The following is an 18352-nucleotide window of genomic DNA, read 5'->3' on the forward strand; positions in this document are numbered from 1 at the left end:
ACGAAAACGATCTTCTTCTTCTTCGAGAACTTTAAAAAGAATCACTTGGTAAAACCGATTTTAATCCAAAAATAAGCCAATTTGAGTGGAAAACATGGGACGTCGCCGTGCCAAGATGCCTAATTTCACCATTGGCGACTTTGTGTTCGCCAAGGTGCGCGGCTATCGCCCCTGGCCAGGCCGCATCCTGAAACGCATCGGTGCCACGGCATACAGTGTTTACTTCTATGGAACCTGCAACTACGCCAAAGTGGCTCGCAAAGAGGTCGTCGACTTCGAGAAGAATCTGCATCGACTTGGAGTGGTCCAGCAGAAGGGACACGTCTGCAATCCAAGTTTCCGGGGCTCCATGCTGCAGGCACGCGAGGCATACGGCAATCCGGATAAAGATTACGGCTACTACCAGCAGTTGGCTCTGGACAACGGCGATTGCATTAACGCCGAGGACCTGGGACTGGAGTACATGGTTACCGAAGATCTGGGCAACCTAATGGACGAGCAGGCTGCCACGGAACAGGTGGTGGCGGAGAAGGATGTCAACGAACAGGAGCAGAATGTGGAGCTAAATTCAGTGGGTCAGATCTTTAGCAACCAGGAGCATGAGGAGGATTCAGAGGAGTCTGCCTCGAATTATCAGCTGGAGGAGCAGGAAGAATCAAATTCGGAGGTGGTGAAGGAGCAGGTCTCCGAACAGCATTACTCGATGGCTCAGATAGTTTCTCTGAAATCGAAGAAATTGATGGATACTCCAATTAACTTGACCTGTCACCGCCGACGCTAGACAAAATAAAAAAAAAACAGGAACTGGATTCTACAAACTATGACGAAATGATTTGTTTGCACACAACATACTCAAAAATTCATGCATTATGTAGCAATTTTTTGAATTCTGTAATTTCATTCCTTGACACACAAACAAAATCGTAATTTTAATAAAATGTCAATGTACTTAAACTTAACATAACTAAACTCAGTATTTTGTTCTCAATCAACATAATTATAAACATGAACTTGTGTTCTTTAAAGTAGACGAGTCAAATCAAAGTAATGGAAATTTAAGAACTCCCTTTTTAGGACACAGCATGATTTGACTCAACCAAAACGGATTTCGGGAATTGACGGGCCATTAGGAAGATGTGGGCGTGCCTCTGGCCATAATGGCTGTTGCGTGATCCTCCACTGCTGACCTCCACACATCATCCAGGCAGGCTGGGCGCTAATCGAAGCTCGACTTGGGGCACGTTTCCGCATTAAATGCTGCACCATCAGCATGGGCAGGTCACCCATCAGCCATCATGGCAGCCACCCCCGGGATGAGTCTCCCCAGAGGCGTTTGCTGGATAGTTTAGCTAAATGCCGTCGTAAAAGAACGCCGGCCATTAAACCAACAAGCCGCGCAGCAGAATCAACATCGAAGATTCCCACCCTACTTTCGGCTGATTTAATTGGACAATGCTGCAGCTGGAGGAGGAGGAGGTGGAGCCAGAAGAGCAGGAGGTGGATTACAAGAACTTTCTGGACGGAGTGCAAGCTGCGATGAGGATGCTTCGATTAACAAATTATCGCCACCGCAGCAAATTAATCGCAGCAGCAGCAGCCTGGCATCTGTATAACCAAGCACGGGATTCCGAATCTGGGTTAACGAGAGGACGACCGATGACCGCAAATCAGATTCACTAAGCCGGCAATGAGATTTCCCGACCGCATCAATTTGTTTTAATGCCAGAAATGCATTTGCGCCACTCCAACAGATTGCACCAGCTGGCAGAGCGAAACGCCAGGAGCTGCATCCGAAGCGGGAGGTGCACTAAGGAAAATCAGTAGTTGGGTTCATTTATATATGTTTATTCATTTATACACAGTTGTATGCTTCCTTCATATACTGTGTTTTCAGTGTACCTCATACTTTTCCGAGTGACCGAGATGCTGCTGCAAGATCCCTTGGTGGCTCCAGCATCCTTGGCTCCAGCATCTCGACAGCTGTCTGCTGGTGGGTTTAACGTTGTCCTGCGTTGCTCTGCGGTCTGGACCAGATTGTTAAGTAGTGCGATATGCATATGGATGGTTTTATGGGATGGGGTACTCCTCGGCCTGAACATACCTCATTCCCGACGACGATCCCTGTCCTGGGCCGTAAAATGTCAAATTAATGTTACAACATGTCCAGCGATTTCTGATGGCATTTGACAATGCCGAGTGGAAATTCCTGCAGGTGACGCAATTTCCCTGTAATTTGTTTGGCCGCACGTACCGTCGCCACGACATGGGGCATTGTCAGCTCGTTTGTGCCTGCCCAGCATAAACAAAACATCCAACCAAAACCGAACCAAGACGATCTGATCCCAAACGCGCCCAGGGACCTGCAGCCCTATTGGAGTATGGAGTGTGTGGTTTGGTCGGTTATTGGATGGCCGGTACTTGATAGTTGGTTATTGGTAGGTGTCAATGTGTGGGCATGTCGCACACGTGTGCCGCTCCTGCCCTGGGGCCATAAATTCACTTAGTTTATTTGCTGCCTCGGCTTCTGTGTCCACTTGGCCAGACACTCGCCCCAGTCCACATCCAATCCACAGTCGGATTCGGCGGAAATTTGTGAAGGAAATCAAATTAAAATTTCGCTAATTTATCAGCCGCTCGGAAATCGTGAGTCCACTTGGGTGCCAGGGGGCGCTAATTGGCAAGCCATTCGCATATCGGTGTTGCCGACTTGGCTTTAATGGTGGCTCAAAGTTGGCTTTATTTTGAAGTAAGGAAAATATAATTTACAAGCAGTTGGAATAAACAAATTTCTAAAGAACTTCTAAAGAGCTATATTTTTTAAAATTTAAAATGTAGACTAAACATATAGTTTCAGTTAGTGGCAGCTCTATTATATTAAACCCACAAAATACAGAAACATGAGGGCCTGCCAAAGGAAATGACGCGGGGTGGTGCGAAATTTTGCATTTTATCGAAACGACTTCATCAGCCAGTCGGTCTGGAAAGGTTTGGGTCTGGCCTGGTCGGGCGATCGAGGTCCGAAACAAAGGCATTCTAATTAAAATTCCCATGTGTCAGAAATTTTATTTATTCCCTTGCCAGGCCAAGTGCATCAATCAAACTTTTGCACAACCAGCAATTAATTCTTCTTTTTTTTCGGCAGCTTTATGTTTGGCGGATAAGGGTGTGAAGGGGGAAGGGATTGGGAGTCGATATTATTGGCAGATCCGTTCAAATCAAATTGCCTCATCGTTAACACCCGAAAGTGGTTGGGATTCGGAAATTGGGACGGGCTGGGAGGATTGGAATCGTTGGCTAATCGATGACTGATTGAGCATATGAAGGCTACACTCGACAACAAAACAGCGGTTCAAGTTGTAGTAACTTCATATCTTTTGAATACCCATATGGAATGCCCAGCCTTTTGTTCGTCTAGTGTTCGCACTCTATTAAAACGATTATGATAGGCCGAATCAACCCCTGTTTTTTTGAATCGTTTTGGTTTTTGGTGTCCCCTGTTGAGCATTCAGGGAGCACATGTTATTATTTGTTTTTGATGAAGTGGTTGATTACAATCGATCCTCCCCAATCATTTTCATCCAACCCTGATTGTCCGCCAACTGTGGTTAAAAATTGACTTGCAGTCCGAATTAAGCAGGAATTCGGGCCAAATGAACCAACCAGGAGGGGAATGGATGACTTTGATTAAATAGCGCTCGGAGATGGGAAACCACTTTGAATAAATATTTAAATAATATTTAGTACATTAAATAACATAATTTTCTAATATATTTGCAGTTCAGGAACCTTAAAAACGCAAATATTAGCAAAAATCTATAAACTATTTATTGAAACTAAAAATGCCTATCATAAACTTAATCTTGTAATTTTTATTCAAAAATATTAATTTTTAAACTCCAATATCATTGAATATTGGATAAGTATCAATAAACTTCCATTTTATTATCTGGAAAAATATAATTAAATTCCATTTAAGTTAAGATCATAAAAGTCAGCATTTTATGGCTTTTGGCTTGTGGGTCAGCAGGTGAAAATCAAAAATCGAGGTGGGTCACCACGCCACCCACACCTCGCATAATTGGCCCATGTTGAACATTTGGTAATACGCGATGGAAGGGCTCCAAGTTGGCCAGATAGAAGACATCATTGACATCGATTCAGTATGCAAAGCATCGTCGCATTTTAATCGCCTCAGTGGGTGGCATTCTCATTGGGAACAACGACGAACACTAATGGAAACTTACGTCGCTTTTTAATTGATTTGTGCCAAAAGTTTTATAGGTTTTTAAAGCCGCCCAAAACAAATGGTCAGCGATTGCTGGCCGGGCCCAAACGCAATCGCAGATCGAACAAATTCGAAACGACCCCCCGCCGGAGGAGCGAACCTAATTATGGAACGCCACAGAAATGGCAAATTAGCATAAAATTTAGCAACATTAAAAATGATAGTTTATTATGCTCGAGTGTCGCGTGTGTGTGTGCGTGTGCTCCTTTTTATTGTTGCTCTGTGACTAAATTGATTAATGAGCCCATTTAATAGCTGCGTCTGCTTATGGAGATATTTTTATGACACTTAAAGAAATTATGACGGGCATTTTTTCGCCTTTAATTTCAACTATTTTCGTTTACCGTTGTCCACAAGTTGCACAATTTTGGTCGCTCGCAGTGAAAGTGCCTAAATGGTGGAACAGGGGGGAGAAGAGGGGCGATCATTAACTTTTGGCCATAAAAATAAATTCGGGGCTGGGCGGATTAAGCGAGTTATGGCCTGGTGTTAAGGTGTTGGCGGCACATTTCTTTCACGGCCTTTTAAGTGGGGCGATTTTTTTGGTCGATTTTAATGGGTCCATTAAATGCAAAATTTTGATTTATCTGGCTTCGGCCATTCAGATGCTAATAATGGCGATAGAATGACGTAGTATTGTTCATCACTTTATGGTGGTTATACCCAATTTTTATAGATTTTTTGTTTGTGATCAAATGTGGCGCAAATTCGGATCTTTTCTTCATTTTACTCACTACTGATATCTTTGATATTTTTTAACGAACTTAAATATGAAAGCTGCCTTTCTTATTTTATCTACATACTGCGAAGAATATTTAAAATAATTTGAATATCCTTATTGAGGAAAATAAAGCTGCCATATGGCCTTGATTTTTCTGTCAAATATTGTCCCATTGACGTCAATCTGTCAGTACGGTCAAAACTAAAATATATGTGAGTGTTTTATGTGAATTGTGCATTTCTTTTGCAGCTGTATAATCCTGAAAATGTCTTGGAATGCGAAACAAAAATTGACCATCCTGGAGGGCAAGGATAGCGACTATTTTCAATCCTATTCCCGCCTGGAGACCCACATGAACATGCTGAGGGACTCGGTGCGCATGGAGGCTTTTCGCGATGCCATCGTCCAGAATCGAGGGCTATTCCAGGACAAGATCGTGCTGGATGTGGGCTGCGGCACGGGTATACTATCCCTCTTTGCCGCCGAGGCGGGAGCTAGTAAAGTTATAGCCGTGGAATGCACCGATATAGCGGATTTAGCCGAGGAGATAATAAGGGACAATCAGAAGGAGGATGTGGTGAAGGTGGTCAAGGGATTGGTGGAGCAGGTGGAGCTGCCCGACGGCATTGAGAAGGTGGACATCATAGTCTCCGAGTGGATGGGGTAAGCTATATTACTGAAGTTATAAACTATTAAAATGACTTGCATATTATGTTATTAGAAATGCTCTGTATATGGAGGCCATGATAAACTCCGTGATGTTTGCCCGGGATAAGTGGCTCACGCGTGGCGGGCGAATCCTGCCCAGCACTGGGAACCTCTGGTTAATGGGGGCCTACGATCCACATCGGCGGACTAATCTTAACTTTTGGTGCAACGTGGAGGGCATCGACATGGGCTGTGTTAAAAAGCCATTCTCCAAGGAGCCCTTGGTGGAGTGTGTGCCCATCCAGCAGCTGCTCACCGACGAGTGCTTCATACACTCCACCAACCTGGCTGTGGCCCGCAACCAGCCGGTGCAGTTTCAATCGAACTTTCAATTAAAAGTGATGCGAAGTGGAATTATCAATATGCTGGTCCTGTACTTCGATGTCTTGTTTCCGTCGGGAAAGTCGAACAAATCCGTAACCCTGTCCACCTCGCCGCATTCGCCATGGACACACTGGGAGCAGACGGTGCTCCATCTGGACGAGCCACTGTATGTGAGGATCAGGGATCGGGTGCGCGGGGAGCTGGCCATGACGCCCACTGGACAAGATGGACGCGGCATGAACTTTGACCTGCACCTCAGCTTCCGTGGCGAAAGAACGCGAGTGGAGAGCTTCAAGAGCTTCTGCTCATCAAGTTGAACCTGGGAGTCCATTTGAAATGTAAAAACATAAGAATGTTGAACCGAATTGATAACTGCCATAAAATGGGTCGTTAATCTAGGGCCTCCAATTGCCCAAGGGTTGGGTTTTTTTTTATATATTCAGTGGACAATCAATCCGCGGCGGAGCTTAGAAAGTGGACAGCCGAAATGTTAACGACTTTCCTAACAAATTAATTTCGAAGCCAGGTCATTGCCGAGGGGAGAATGTGAAAATGTGTCCCTCACCGGCTCTAATTAATTGATGGGCCGTCGTATAAATTTGTGAAAGCCAACGCCGTGGGCCCACAATGAACGCCTTTTATGCGTTTATAACTCTATTTACTATTTTAGCCATTTGCATTGTCTCGCTTCTCGCATCTCGCATCTCGAGAGGTTGCCCAAAAAGTCTCTTGTCAGCTCGTTTTGTGTTTGTGCATGGAGTGGTCTTTGTTAATGGCAGTTCTTAAAAGGCCATAAAGTTGCTTTATGCGCCCATGAAATTAATATGCACACCATTATTGGACATGATTATAAAATATTGGTTATCTAGCGCGCACAAAAGCGCCACAAATGAGCCAGCGATCTTTGATTTTCGGTCAACACTTGTTCGCATCCCGCGTCGGAGATTTCGGTGGACAACCCGCTGGGCGCATTAACAAAGTCCCAGACAAAAACAGCACCCAGATGGATCCGATCCGAGCCGATCCGATCCTCGCCAGTCAGCCAGTGTAGGCCCAGAAAACATTTCAATTTGTATAACCCCATGACCAAATCCTACTACTCCTCGTTCCTGTTGTTTGGGTATCAAATTGCTGGCATTTGTCAACGGAGCGGGGACACTGCGCACCAAGTCGCCTATAAATTAGAGACTCGTTAGACAGCTTAGCCGCTTGCCCAGATTTGGAGCCCAGTGTATCCTGACGCTGCTCCCGCTGATAAGAAGGTACGATCCCACAATTGGCTCATAACTAATTGGTGTCACTTGGATGGCGATAAGGCATGGGAACTGTGAGAAATGCCGGGCGATAATCTATTCGGAATTTATGGCGGCTGATTGGGGCGTGAAATGTGAAACCAGGATAATACGAGGTACAATTTCCAAGTCCAATTAATTTAAAATTTACAAAAATTTAATTTAACAAGTTAAGTTTAATATAAAGATGAAAAATAAGTTATATTTTATTGAGTATTGAGTATACCAATTTAAGTAATCAGTTGAAGTTTATCAAAGTTTGACACATTGAATACCTTATAACATAAATCATGGATCTGGAGAAGAATCTGCTGAGAGAAATGGCGGACAGCATGTTGAACGATGTAATCTCCACCAGAGCGTACGAATGGGTATTTAAGCGCTATGAAAGACTTTTCAAGGATAAGGTCAAGATAAGTTAACTCTCAGAAATGTATCTTTTAATGATCGATTTTCAGTAGATAGTCTTGGACGTGGGTTGTCGCAGTGGATTGCTTAGTTTGATGAGCGTGGAAGCTGGTGCCGTCAAAGTCATGGGCCTGGGCAATAGGGAAAGTGCTGAATTCGTTAGCAAGGCTTTTATCGGCACTGAGAAGGAGGATATCTTCGAGTTTATCGAGGGCGATATCCATGAGATAGTTCTGCCCTGCGGTCTGAAGAAGGTGGATATAATAGTGTCCGAGTGGATAGGGTACGTAGTTTCAAGTTGCCACATTACAACCAACTAGATTTCAATTACTTATTTCACAGTCACTCCGTTTTCGTGGACTCGCTTTTCAAGGAGGTGATCTTCGCCAGAGAAAAGTGGCTGGTTAAGAGTGGCTTCATCATACCCAATGTGGCTCAACTTTTTGTCTGCGGAATTGCGGATCATCCGCGTAAGACTGTCGAAGGGAATATCCTTCCCCAGTGGTATTATCCTGGTCGTAGTTTTATGGTCAGAGAACCCGTTTCCCCGATAGAGGATTACGTTGCCAAGGAGCAGATGATAACTGAAAAGTTCCTTCTGAAAACCATCGATCTCTGCACTGCCCATATAAATGATGAGAGCTTCAGGGTTCCCTTCAAGCTACGTGGCTTGAGGGACAGTCAACTTGGAGCCGTGGTGCTCTATTCAGATATTGGACTCTGCCGACCGAAGGGAAAGTTTAGACTCATGTTTTCCACAGGTCCCAAGAGACCTCGCACCTATGTGAGGCAAACCATATTGTTTATGGATAATCCCGTCGAGGTGACCAAACGTGAGCTGGTAATCGGAGACCTTGGGATGTACTACAAGCCGGATGAGCATCGCGAAGTGGAGTACTCCTTCTCCTTAGGCAGTTCCACAGTCGCAAATCCATGAAAAACACGATGATGTTTCGGTACTATGCGAATGACTTGGATTTGAGCGAAATAAAAGGGGGCTCTTCTTGTTGATGTATTCATGGCAATCTTTGGACCCTCTGCCGCTGCAAGGGGAGCGGGCTGGGGATCGTTGCCCGATCGAAATTTATGGCCGTGCTGCATCAATTAGGGCGGCTGCTACCCAAAGACAATGGTTCTGGACAAGGGATCTGGCTGGGGATCGGCTCTGTGTCGGGGTCTGGGTCTGGTTCTGCCACCGATTCTGACTGACTTATTTTTTGTGTAAGCCCTCCTTTTTGACTGCTTTGGCTTCTTTGGCTGACCTGATCGGTGTTTAGCTTTGACGTTGCTACAACGATTTAAAATGATGTCGCGCATAATTCACCGACCATCGAAACATCGACCATCCACCATCCGCAATCGTCTTGCCAGACTGTGCGTCGTGATTTGGCTCTGGGTTTGGGTTTGTTCCAACGGCCTCGTTTGCAGTGAGAGCTCTTTTGTTCTGATCTCATAACCGATCTCTGATCCCAGATCGCACTTGGTTAGCCCAGCGAAAGGAATCCGTTCGCGGATCTCGATTCCGATTCTCCCCGGCCATTCACATGCTTAAGTGACATTTCGTCTGCTGAATGTGCACTGCGGAAAAAGGAGTAGTTCAAGTCAGAATTAAGTCCCTAAACTTCCTTTAAAAATATATTTTCTTCAGAAGCCGTATCTTATATCCTACTGTGAACTACAGCCCGCTTAGTGACGAAGCGTGATCGCGAGTCCGCTATATACATATAAAATAATATTTTTTATAATGCACATAACGTTGTTTATGGTTACATACTTTAACATTGGCCTTTTCAAATCAATTTAACATCATTAATACATTATACAATACATTAAATGTATTTTTACCTTTTATAGCTAGTTTTTTCTCAGTGTACTCTGCCTGTAAAGCCCGAGGCTTGATCTTGAGGGTTCGTGATGGATTAGCATCGTTTTGCCGCGAGGATAATGTGTCGTCCGGAATGATTTTGGTTGACAAGCGCGCGTTTTTTTTTCGGCTCGTTGTCTTTTCTGCCTGCGACCGTTTCTTGGAAATAATTATGCTACTTTTGTGCAAGAATAACAGCATTTTTGTACAAATTGCATAAAAATTTAAATTGCCCCGAGCGCTTGAGCGGATTTTCGGTTTTTGTGCTGTTTGCTGGCAAAATTGCTTAATAATGAAATGCCAATGGATTAAGCGCAATTTGTGCGGCATGTCCACTGATTGTCCCCGGGATTTTTATCTTTATCGCGTTCTTTTTCAGCTGCACAACCTGGCCGAAACAATTGGCCAGTCTCGGCCCAGATCCCCGGCAATCCTCGCCAGAGACCCATCATCACCAGTCCCATCATCACCATCAGCCCGAACCACGTTCGATTTGCTGGGATTTGCTTTGTTTTTTGCTTTTTTACACCTAACGAGGTTGGAGTCCAGATAAAAATGGGGAGGGGGTGAAAAAAAAACCGAAAAGCCTATAACTGCCTCTTTTTCTCGAGGCCTTGCAGCGTTTTCATTAAATTCGCTTAATAGCGCAATATAATTTAAACAAGTAGTAACATAAAATAAAACTCACAGCCACGCACTGAAAGGCATAAAGATGAAGCAAATTACTCCGGACCGGAGCAGAGCAGTCCAGAATTCGAGCTCCTTGGGCCCGATGACGATTGTGGGGAGGGGATGTGAAGGGTTCTGGCCAAGAGTCTCAGTTGGCCAGTTATGGCGCATGGGCGAGACCTCTCCGTCGACCAGCAATGGCAATAAGTTCGCTTAACGAGGGTTTAATTTATGATTTGTTATGTTTCCGGTTCATGTTCTTGTTGCCTGCAAAATTATTGGCCATAAAGCCAAGGTGTGGATTATAGTGGCTGGCAGTGGTAGCCGGGCCAAGTCATTGGCAATCGAGCCATGGCGATTTGGGAACAAAAAAAAACAAGAGGGGAAAATGGTTGTTGGTAAATACATACGAGTGCGGGCATTTCGATGAGGTCACCAGGGGGAGGCAAAGTTTAATGGGTCAGCATTATCCCATGATTCTCGAAAAGTTGGCTATCACATTTCCTTCTCACCGAAGTCAATGATTAATGATGTTCGGATGGAACAGTTTCGCGTCCAAGTATATAAAATAATTAATTTTTGTAAACTCGTTCGATGTATATATATATATATTCGATGTTATGTATATAAGTGCTCTAATCCATTTGGTAAACAAATGACCAGAACAATTTGGTCCTGACCACTAATAGACCCTAATCCCTTCTTCACGCTCACCGTGAATTTGTGGCCAAGGAGTCCAGGATGATAAGGCCATCGAACGCATTGCGTTGAAAATCGATTTGTAGTTTTATTCCGTTCCATATTTTGCCCATGGCCCTTGGGTTGCGCCTGCGCAAACAACTCGCGATGTGGATAACAACGGATAAGAAAATAAGCAGAGACAAGCGGAGACACCACGAAACGAAGGAGGTGGATCAGGAGGATCGGGAGGATCCCGGCCAAGCCGGCGAAGAGGAGCTCGAGGAGGAGCCGCATTGGGCCAGGCAACGCCAACGAGTATCTGGTGGAACATAAATTACGCGACTAACAAGCAGCGCCCCGTGCAGCTAAAAAAGATACAAAAAGCCCAGGGAGAGGCGGATGAAAAAACACTTCAAACTTGGGAACTGAATTGTACAGCGAAAAAAATTGATCATTACTCGCTTACTGCTAAATTTTGGATAGCAATTAAAGGGATTACACTAGGCAACAAAACGAAAGTGATTCAAAGTATCTGAAACCGTAAACAATATAAGAATGACTACAGAATAGCTTGATACATCATAAGAAATGTTCTTAGATTATGACACGAATTTTTATTTAAATATTTGAATGCATAAGATATTGATGCTTTTCTTTCTATAATAATAAAATTTGATATATATAAATGATTATTTTAAAAACTCACACCATTTACTTGCAGTGCTATTGAGTCTGGCCCTCTTAGTTCAGAGAGCTCTGGGCCAAAGTGAGTTGCACAAATTATAAATGAAAGCGGGTGTTGGAGTCGTCCTATCCAGGGGCCCTCATCCCGATTTCGGGATGACCCATCCCCACACTCACGATTAGGTGCAGCAATTTGGCCGTGGCTGTCTGTGATTGAGACCGAGGCAGTGCTCGAAACGAAGTTAAAAATCAAATTAGCGAATGTGTTGAAAATTAAAAACAAATTCACGGATAAATTGCATCTGCCAGATACGCAATTATTACGAGGGCCAAAGGACGTGGGGGCCCACTGACTTATGGACTTCGTCCAGCCTGCGGTTCTCTGAAGCTGTTGTGGAGTGGCTGGAGTTCTGCGTTTCGGTTTCCCCATGATTCTTGTGTGCCTGCCTGTGTATGCCGTGTATCTGTATCTGGACCCCTGCATCTGTATCTGCCCGCGAGGTGTTGCAATTTGACGTTTTTTACGCGAGTTTTTATTCCATGAAATCCACATGAATTTCACATGGCAGTGCAAATACTCGGCCTAAATGGGTCCCGATGTCCCTGGTCCGTTTGGCGGAAAACATGTCGAATTAACACGCTCTAAGGGGCAGCTGGACGATTCAAGTCGAGCCGAGTTGAGCTGAGTTCAGTTGAGTTGAGGTTCCCTTTTTTGTATATTTAAATGTTGGCAAATTAGCTGAAATTTCTTCTCGCAATTCTCGTGTGTGTGTGTGTGTGTGTGTGCGTGTGTGAGACATATAATTACAGTGGAAATTTAGCCGGGCCTAAACTCCTGGCCAGCCGAAAAAATGTTGCTCAGCTGGCGCCGTGTCTGCGCAGAAGACGGCCAAATAAATCGCGCTGCTGTTGAAATTTTTATCTGCCTTTGCTGGGTGGTAGAGAGGGGGTTGGTGGGGTTTGAGCCAGAATGGCACTGCTGCCAGATCTGCCAGAGATGGAAGTCGGCCACGCCTCCAGTGGTCCTGTTGGCCCGAACCTCTTTGCCGTCGTTGCCAACTTCTTCCGCCAGCCTTTTGGCCCTGAGCCTTCGCTTCTCTTCGGGGCCGTAAAAAAAAGGGCGCAAATTTTATGAGCGCATCGTTTAACAAATGAATTTACAACCGTGCAACGCCCAAATGTCTGGCGTTCAAATTCAAATTCCTGGCCACGCAACCAGCGGAAATCTTGGCCCTGCTCCAGGATGACTTACGTGGCACACGGAGGCGGATACACAGGTACAGAGCGAGAAAAATTAACCTACAGATAATAGATACATTTACTTGATATTCATAACCAATATTGAATCATTTTGAAAAGAGGATATATCCAATAAGGATATCCAGGATAAGCACATTTTGCAGCATATTTTTAGGAGCAAATTTAATTGTTTTCCAACTTCGAGAGATTTCGGTAATACCCTTACATTTTAAAACGTTGTTAAACAATAAATTTTTAAGTCTCGATGATAAACACATAATTAAAAAAATACATATGCGTGTCTAAAATTAATTGTTATTATTATTATTATGAACATAACATTAATGAATCTTAAATATGTAGCACTATCCTGTGAAAAATTTAGATTATTTCTTTGTAAGTTTACTCCTATATACCCTTTTTTCACCCTGTAATTCTGTTGTGTAGAACATGTATTTACCCAGGGACAAACAAACCTATGAATAATACCTGGCTTGCATCCAGGTGACTCAAAGCAAATACGATGCGCAGGCAAGCGCGACCAGGAGATCCATGGCCACATCGTTCTGCATCATCATTATCGTTTGGTAAGAGGATCCATTCCGAGCTGGCCACTTTTACATTAACGCATTCATTAGCCCAGTTTTCGCCTCGCTGGCCGCCCTTTTATCGAGGCTCCACTTTGTCGCCCATAAATCGAGGCTCGTTAAGTGCGCTTTAATGAGAATCCGGTGCACCTTGTTCCCTGGATTCCAGCTTCTACGGCGTGCTCGCTCGAGGGCCTGGTCAGCGTTTACAATTTGGTAATTGTCCCTGGCCTGTCAATAAGTTTTTATGGCCCGTCCCATAAAGGGAAAGCTCAGATCTCGGATCTCAGGTCTCAGGTCTCAGGTCTCAGATCCCAGCCCCAGCATCAGTTTTAGTTTCGGTATCAGTGTGTGTCCCAGCTACTCGGCAATTACCGACACGATCGCAAATTGTGAGCACACGAGGCTGGTAATTTGCCGGGCTTAATGTCCGGTATGCAAATACATAACTTGGCCAGCCGCCCGATCGACCGAGCGATCATTGCAGGCCCCCATATATTTAGTGGTACAATGTATTTCCTGTTGCTCTCACACAAAACTTTGCACATTTGGTAGCAAACTAAATTGAAAGTCAGCAGAGCTAAAAACAGCACCTTAGGTAAAATACAAAAAAAGAATTCATAGGCTGTCTCTAATACATCAAAGTTGCTTTGGTGATATGTATTTTTTATATTTTCTTACATTTTCATTATTTAATTCACCATTGAACCATTTTTTGTATTCTAATGCCAAATCAATCACAGCCTTTTAAGTGTGAAACTGTAATTCCATGTACTCTAAGCTAAAATCCTAAGCCATTTTTCCGCAAGATGCCACTTCTCGGCACAAAAACGTTCAGTCAATTATTCGACAAACATCTTAGATGAATTGTGGCACACTTGAGACCTCAAAGAGAACAACTGAAGCCCCGAAAGAATTTCACACTTGGTCCTAAACCATATGTAAATAGCCGGCGGCACGTTGCGATCGCCCTATCCCCTGCCCATTGTCCTGTGAGCCTGCGATCCTGGCTCAGCTGTCGCACAAAGAGCCGTCAAGAGAGTGGCACTTAAGGCCCGGTTTTCCATCCATTGTTTGCCTTTTAAACGACTGGCCATTGTCGGTGGGTATATATATGTCAAAAGGTTGCTCGTTTTTGACACCCCAGTCAGCGGTCAAGCGGACACAAGGACACAACTGGCTTGAAAGGACAATGGACAACTCATAGCGAAATGGCCAATTTTTGCAAATGAACCAAGAGGCTAAAACATCTGTAAATTTACTGCTTGGAACATACTTGTTACGTGTTAAGTAAAATAGTAATACTAGAAAAGATCACTAGCCGAGTCAAAAAGTATGGGCAATATAGAGTATAGACAGCCGGTACATACCGGACGGACACCACGGACTGAATGGACAGCACGGACTGAACGGACAGCCCGGACAGCCATTACACCCCGAAAAACCCGTCACACGACGATCATTTATGTGTCATTAAGACATGTCCCGGGAGCAGGAGGATGGCCTAAACGATCGGGGAGTGCAGCAGCTGTCGGCTAGGAGCGCAGCTTGAGATCATTGGATGGCTAATGGAGCCAGGTCTCCGCCCATATAATACTCGTACCCATATTCCCGTCACATATTCCCTGGCCAACCTGATCGATCGAACCGGCCATGATGAAGTTGTAGCACTGATCGAGCTGGCCAATTTGTTTGCAACTTGCTGGACGCGTTTGTCAATTAAAATCAAATTCATTTCTGGCTAGAGCAAATGTTTGTGTGCAGATTGGTTATTCGTATGGGTATCATTAACCACTTAGGCGCTATAGTGCAATAACTTTTAATCAACCAATAAATTTGGAGCGATTTATCAAACAACAAAAGGAAAATATAAAAAAATCATAAAAGGATATATAAAAACGAGAGTGGTGCGGTGCAGAGAAAATGTTGCTGGCCAAATTGCCTCTAATAACCGCAATCGATCGTTATTTTTTGTGGTTATTAATACGGATGCGTGTCTGGGGTTTTGGGATCCGCTGCGATCTGCGATCTGCAACGGCTTCTCAGGTAGTTCACAAGTAACTGCAAATTGCTGCCGTCGATAAAGCTCAAATTGGCCGGACTGGAGCATCCGCGATCGTCTCGGTGGTGGTTCAGTGGCTCTCTGCCTCGGTGGTTTGCTGGCTTGGCGGTTCGCTGGTGCAGTGGGTGAGGTGGTGCCGTGGTGCAGTGGAGCAATGGAGCGGCAATCGATCGTTGAATTTGCCTAATGGCGACGGCCACTCAACACAAACACCGATCGTTGCATGGACCGCGATCTTTCCCCATCCGCATCTTTGCATCTTGACATCTGTGTATCTCTGCATCGCAGCTCCACTGATTGACGATGACCGATCCTCGAATCGAAGATACGATCCTCGAGAGGCCCAAGCCCCTCGACGATCGCGATGTTTACGCGTGCATTTAGCATGTTGTAAAAGTCTGATGGCGTCCATTATAATCAATTGGCCGGGCTCGTAAAATTAAATGATCCCGCAGGAGAATTAAGCGCCAATTACGAGCAGCTCGAGAAAATAAGAGAAGACAACTACGCACAGTTGTGGCCAAAATAATAGTAATAGTCCTAGCAAAAGAAAAGTAATCGTAATAGAAAAAGTAACCTTTTTGTTTAAAGATTTATTTAGTTTAACATAACAATACAGATCATGAAAGGCCATTTTATACACAGCTGATTTGCACACACTTAACATTTTTTATTTAGATTCAGCGTTTTTAAATCATGATAGTATTAATTTGAATAATTTTCTTTCACTAGAAGTTTTAATATTTTAGAGCCCTATTATTTTGCTCCTATCTGTACAACCATAGGTACATATATATTCGTTGCCATTGGCGCTGAGGAGTCTCAAATTTGGGCCGCGATCGCGAGACCAGAAAGTGAACAACCCGAAGACGGTGAAGAAGATGATGGCGGGGAGGGGAAAAACGGGGGGAGGAAATCGCTGGTCCGACTTAATTGCAGCATTTAAGTTGTCTTATTGATCATAATAACTCCATAATGGCGGAACATGTGCGTACAATATAATAATCAGACGGGGATCGAGTGAAAATTGCGAACGGGAAATGCGTTCAGCCCAAGGACTCGCCATGGGCGTAGTGGTGAGGGGCAACAGGCAGGTGGCTATGGCCAGAAAGTGGAGCAGTCTCGCTGATCCTCCCCGCCCGCTCACTCTGCCCCACCATTGATAGTGTGAAAGCAAACAAGCCGTAAAATTAAAAGGGATCGATTCTTCCCCTTGGCATTCCTTAGACTCCTCCCCTGCACCCTCTCCAACCGTCCCTGCCCGCAGAAAACTGATCAACTTGTAATGGGAAATGAGCTCCGAATTTCAACTCAATCAGCTTAATGGCCTGACAACTTTGTAGCCTGCGTGGATCGCTTTGAAGGAGGGAGGGGGCTTGTAAAGGGGGGATCATGGGCGGAGATTCCCGGAAAGGGGATCACAGGGGCGGCCGGGGGGAACAGGGCAGTCACTGATCATTGGTTTGAGGACAGGCAGGTGCTTTTCCACCGGCAACACGATTACTATTAAATTACCAACTTTGTTATAAATGAAAGTTGGCTCAGGTTTAATGATGATCGGAAAGGCAAAGGGGAACTCCATATAAAATGCAAAACTTATACGGTAAGTTAAGCTATCATAAAGGTATTTTATGTTTATTAAACTTCTTGCTAAGATGTTGTAACTAAAATTAATTAAATTAATTTTCATACGTAAAACTGAAAATAAATAGTTATTGTGCGATTTATAGTTCGTTGCAACTTTCACTATCATGCCACCACCACCAAATAAGACCACGGCAAATTGCAGACTGTCATTTTCGAATTTACATACGGAATTAGCCTGCTCATATAGACCTTTATGAGTAATGCGTACTCACACCCCTAATTCCTTATCGAGTTGCACCCCAACCCCTAGTTTGATACTTACACTCCGCAATGGAATTCCGTTTTTATTGCGAACGCATTGCACGCTTCCTCCACTTTTGGCAGCCCAACAAAACATTATAAATTAAGTCATTTAGCATAATTTCGCTACCAAGTCGAGAGGGGACGAGGGATCTGGATCTGGATCGCAATTGGCAACAGCAACAGCTGGCGAACGAGGGGACATGTGCCAAATGCAAAATGCGGATGCAGATACAAAGGATCGTGTGGGTGCAATCGGCAACTGCAGTGGAATCGGTGGAGGGAAGCTATATGCAGTAATATATATATTTAATGCTATATATACTGGGGTAATTTACAGCCCGATGACGATCCGAAAGGAGGCCAACTGAATAGCGCAACTAATTTTGAAAAGGCTGGCGGACAAAGCGTGCAATAAACGATGTCCACTTAGGAGGACAAAGGATAAAGGATCACCAGGGGCACGGGTGTGTGGAGATTGAGATATCCCAGGGCCAATAAAACAGCCGGACGACGACTGCCTTTAATTAATGAAAATGCAATGACTCGGAGGAGGTGTCGCAGCGCTATCCATGCTTGGGATCTTCAAGGAGTCGCCAGGATGGCAGCTGGGCGATGCTTGACAAATTTATAACAAATATTCACGCGTGCTTTGGCAGGCAGTCCTTTGTCCAATTATTGTCTTACAATTGCCACCGAAGGATCTGTTCTCGCCGCATTCAACTGATTTCGACCGATTTCGACTGAAGGAGCAGGAACCACCACCTTTGTGAGGGATTCTCTGAAAAAAATAAAACACTCTATAGGATTGGCGGTTTAGCACATTTTGTGCCAAGTCAACAGGCAGACAATAAATGCCCAATAGGGCAGAAATATCGTATACAATGCAGCGAAAACACAAGGACAATTAAATCGAAATTTTCAAATTGAATTGCTTTTCA

The 18352-nt window shown here is 44.4% G+C and overlaps 4 protein-coding genes across 4 annotated transcripts; 3 read left to right on the plus strand and 1 right to left on the minus strand.

The window, feature by feature from the left end:
* Positions 1-4: 4 nt before the first annotated feature.
* On the plus strand, positions 5-964 carry LOC117143484 (hepatoma-derived growth factor). Its single transcript, XM_033308197.1, has one exon. It carries the CDS (start codon positions 95-97, stop codon positions 779-781), a length of 687 nt encoding a protein of 228 aa, XP_033164088.1. The 5' UTR covers positions 5-94; the 3' UTR covers positions 782-964.
* A 1026-nt stretch (positions 965-1990) lies between these two features.
* On the minus strand, positions 1991-2265 carry LOC117145963. Its single transcript, XM_033311864.1, has 2 exons — positions 2102-2265; positions 1991-2024 (listed from the first exon to the last, which is right to left on the minus strand). Exons 1-2 carry the CDS (start codon positions 2263-2265, stop codon positions 1997-1999), a joined length of 192 nt encoding a protein of 63 aa, XP_033167755.1. The 3' UTR covers positions 1991-1996.
* Positions 2266-5217: 2952 nt separating this feature from the next.
* LOC117144177 (protein arginine N-methyltransferase 1) lies at positions 5218-6431 on the plus strand. The gene is made up of 2 exons (XM_033309222.1): positions 5218-5669; positions 5728-6431. Exons 1-2 carry the CDS (start codon positions 5272-5274, stop codon positions 6353-6355), a joined length of 1026 nt encoding a protein of 341 aa, XP_033165113.1. The 5' UTR covers positions 5218-5271; the 3' UTR covers positions 6356-6431.
* A 1173-nt stretch (positions 6432-7604) lies between these two features.
* On the plus strand, positions 7605-8749 carry LOC117144334 (probable protein arginine N-methyltransferase 1.2). Its single transcript, XM_033309446.1, has 3 exons — positions 7605-7737; positions 7792-8021; positions 8081-8749. The coding sequence occupies exons 1-3, from the start codon at positions 7621-7623 to the stop codon at positions 8673-8675; spliced, it is 942 nt and encodes a 313-aa protein (XP_033165337.1). The 5' UTR covers positions 7605-7620; the 3' UTR covers positions 8676-8749.
* Positions 8750-18352: the final 9603 nt, after the last annotated feature.

This window comes from Drosophila mauritiana, chromosome 3R, assembly GCF_004382145.1.
Source record: "Drosophila mauritiana strain mau12 chromosome 3R, ASM438214v1, whole genome shotgun sequence".
Classification (NCBI taxonomy): domain Eukaryota; kingdom Metazoa; phylum Arthropoda; class Insecta; order Diptera; family Drosophilidae; genus Drosophila; species Drosophila mauritiana.

Bases quoted from the DNA above. Each gene is read 5' to 3' on its own strand.
- LOC117143484 (XM_033308197.1), top strand. From the start codon at position 95: ATGGGACGTCGCCGTGCCAAGATGCCTAATTTCACCATTGGCGACTTT.
- LOC117145963 (XM_033311864.1), bottom strand. From the start codon at position 2,265: ATGTCGTGGCGACGGTACGTGCGGCCAAACAAATTACAGGGAAATTGC. The intron at 2,025-2,101 runs GTATGTTCAGGC...AATCTGGTCCAG, and splicing joins GGATCGTCGTCGGGAATGAG to ACCGCAGAGCAACGCAGGAC.
- LOC117144177 (XM_033309222.1), top strand. From the start codon at position 5,272: ATGTCTTGGAATGCGAAACAAAAATTGACCATCCTGGAGGGCAAGGAT. The intron at 5,670-5,727 runs GTAAGCTATATT...TTATGTTATTAG, and splicing joins ATAGTCTCCGAGTGGATGGG to AAATGCTCTGTATATGGAGG.
- LOC117144334 (XM_033309446.1), top strand. From the start codon at position 7,621: ATGGATCTGGAGAAGAATCTGCTGAGAGAAATGGCGGACAGCATGTTG. The intron at 7,738-7,791 runs GTCAAGATAAGT...GATTTTCAGTAG, and splicing joins AAAGACTTTTCAAGGATAAG to ATAGTCTTGGACGTGGGTTG. The intron at 8,022-8,080 runs GTACGTAGTTTC...CTTATTTCACAG, and splicing joins ATAGTGTCCGAGTGGATAGG to TCACTCCGTTTTCGTGGACT.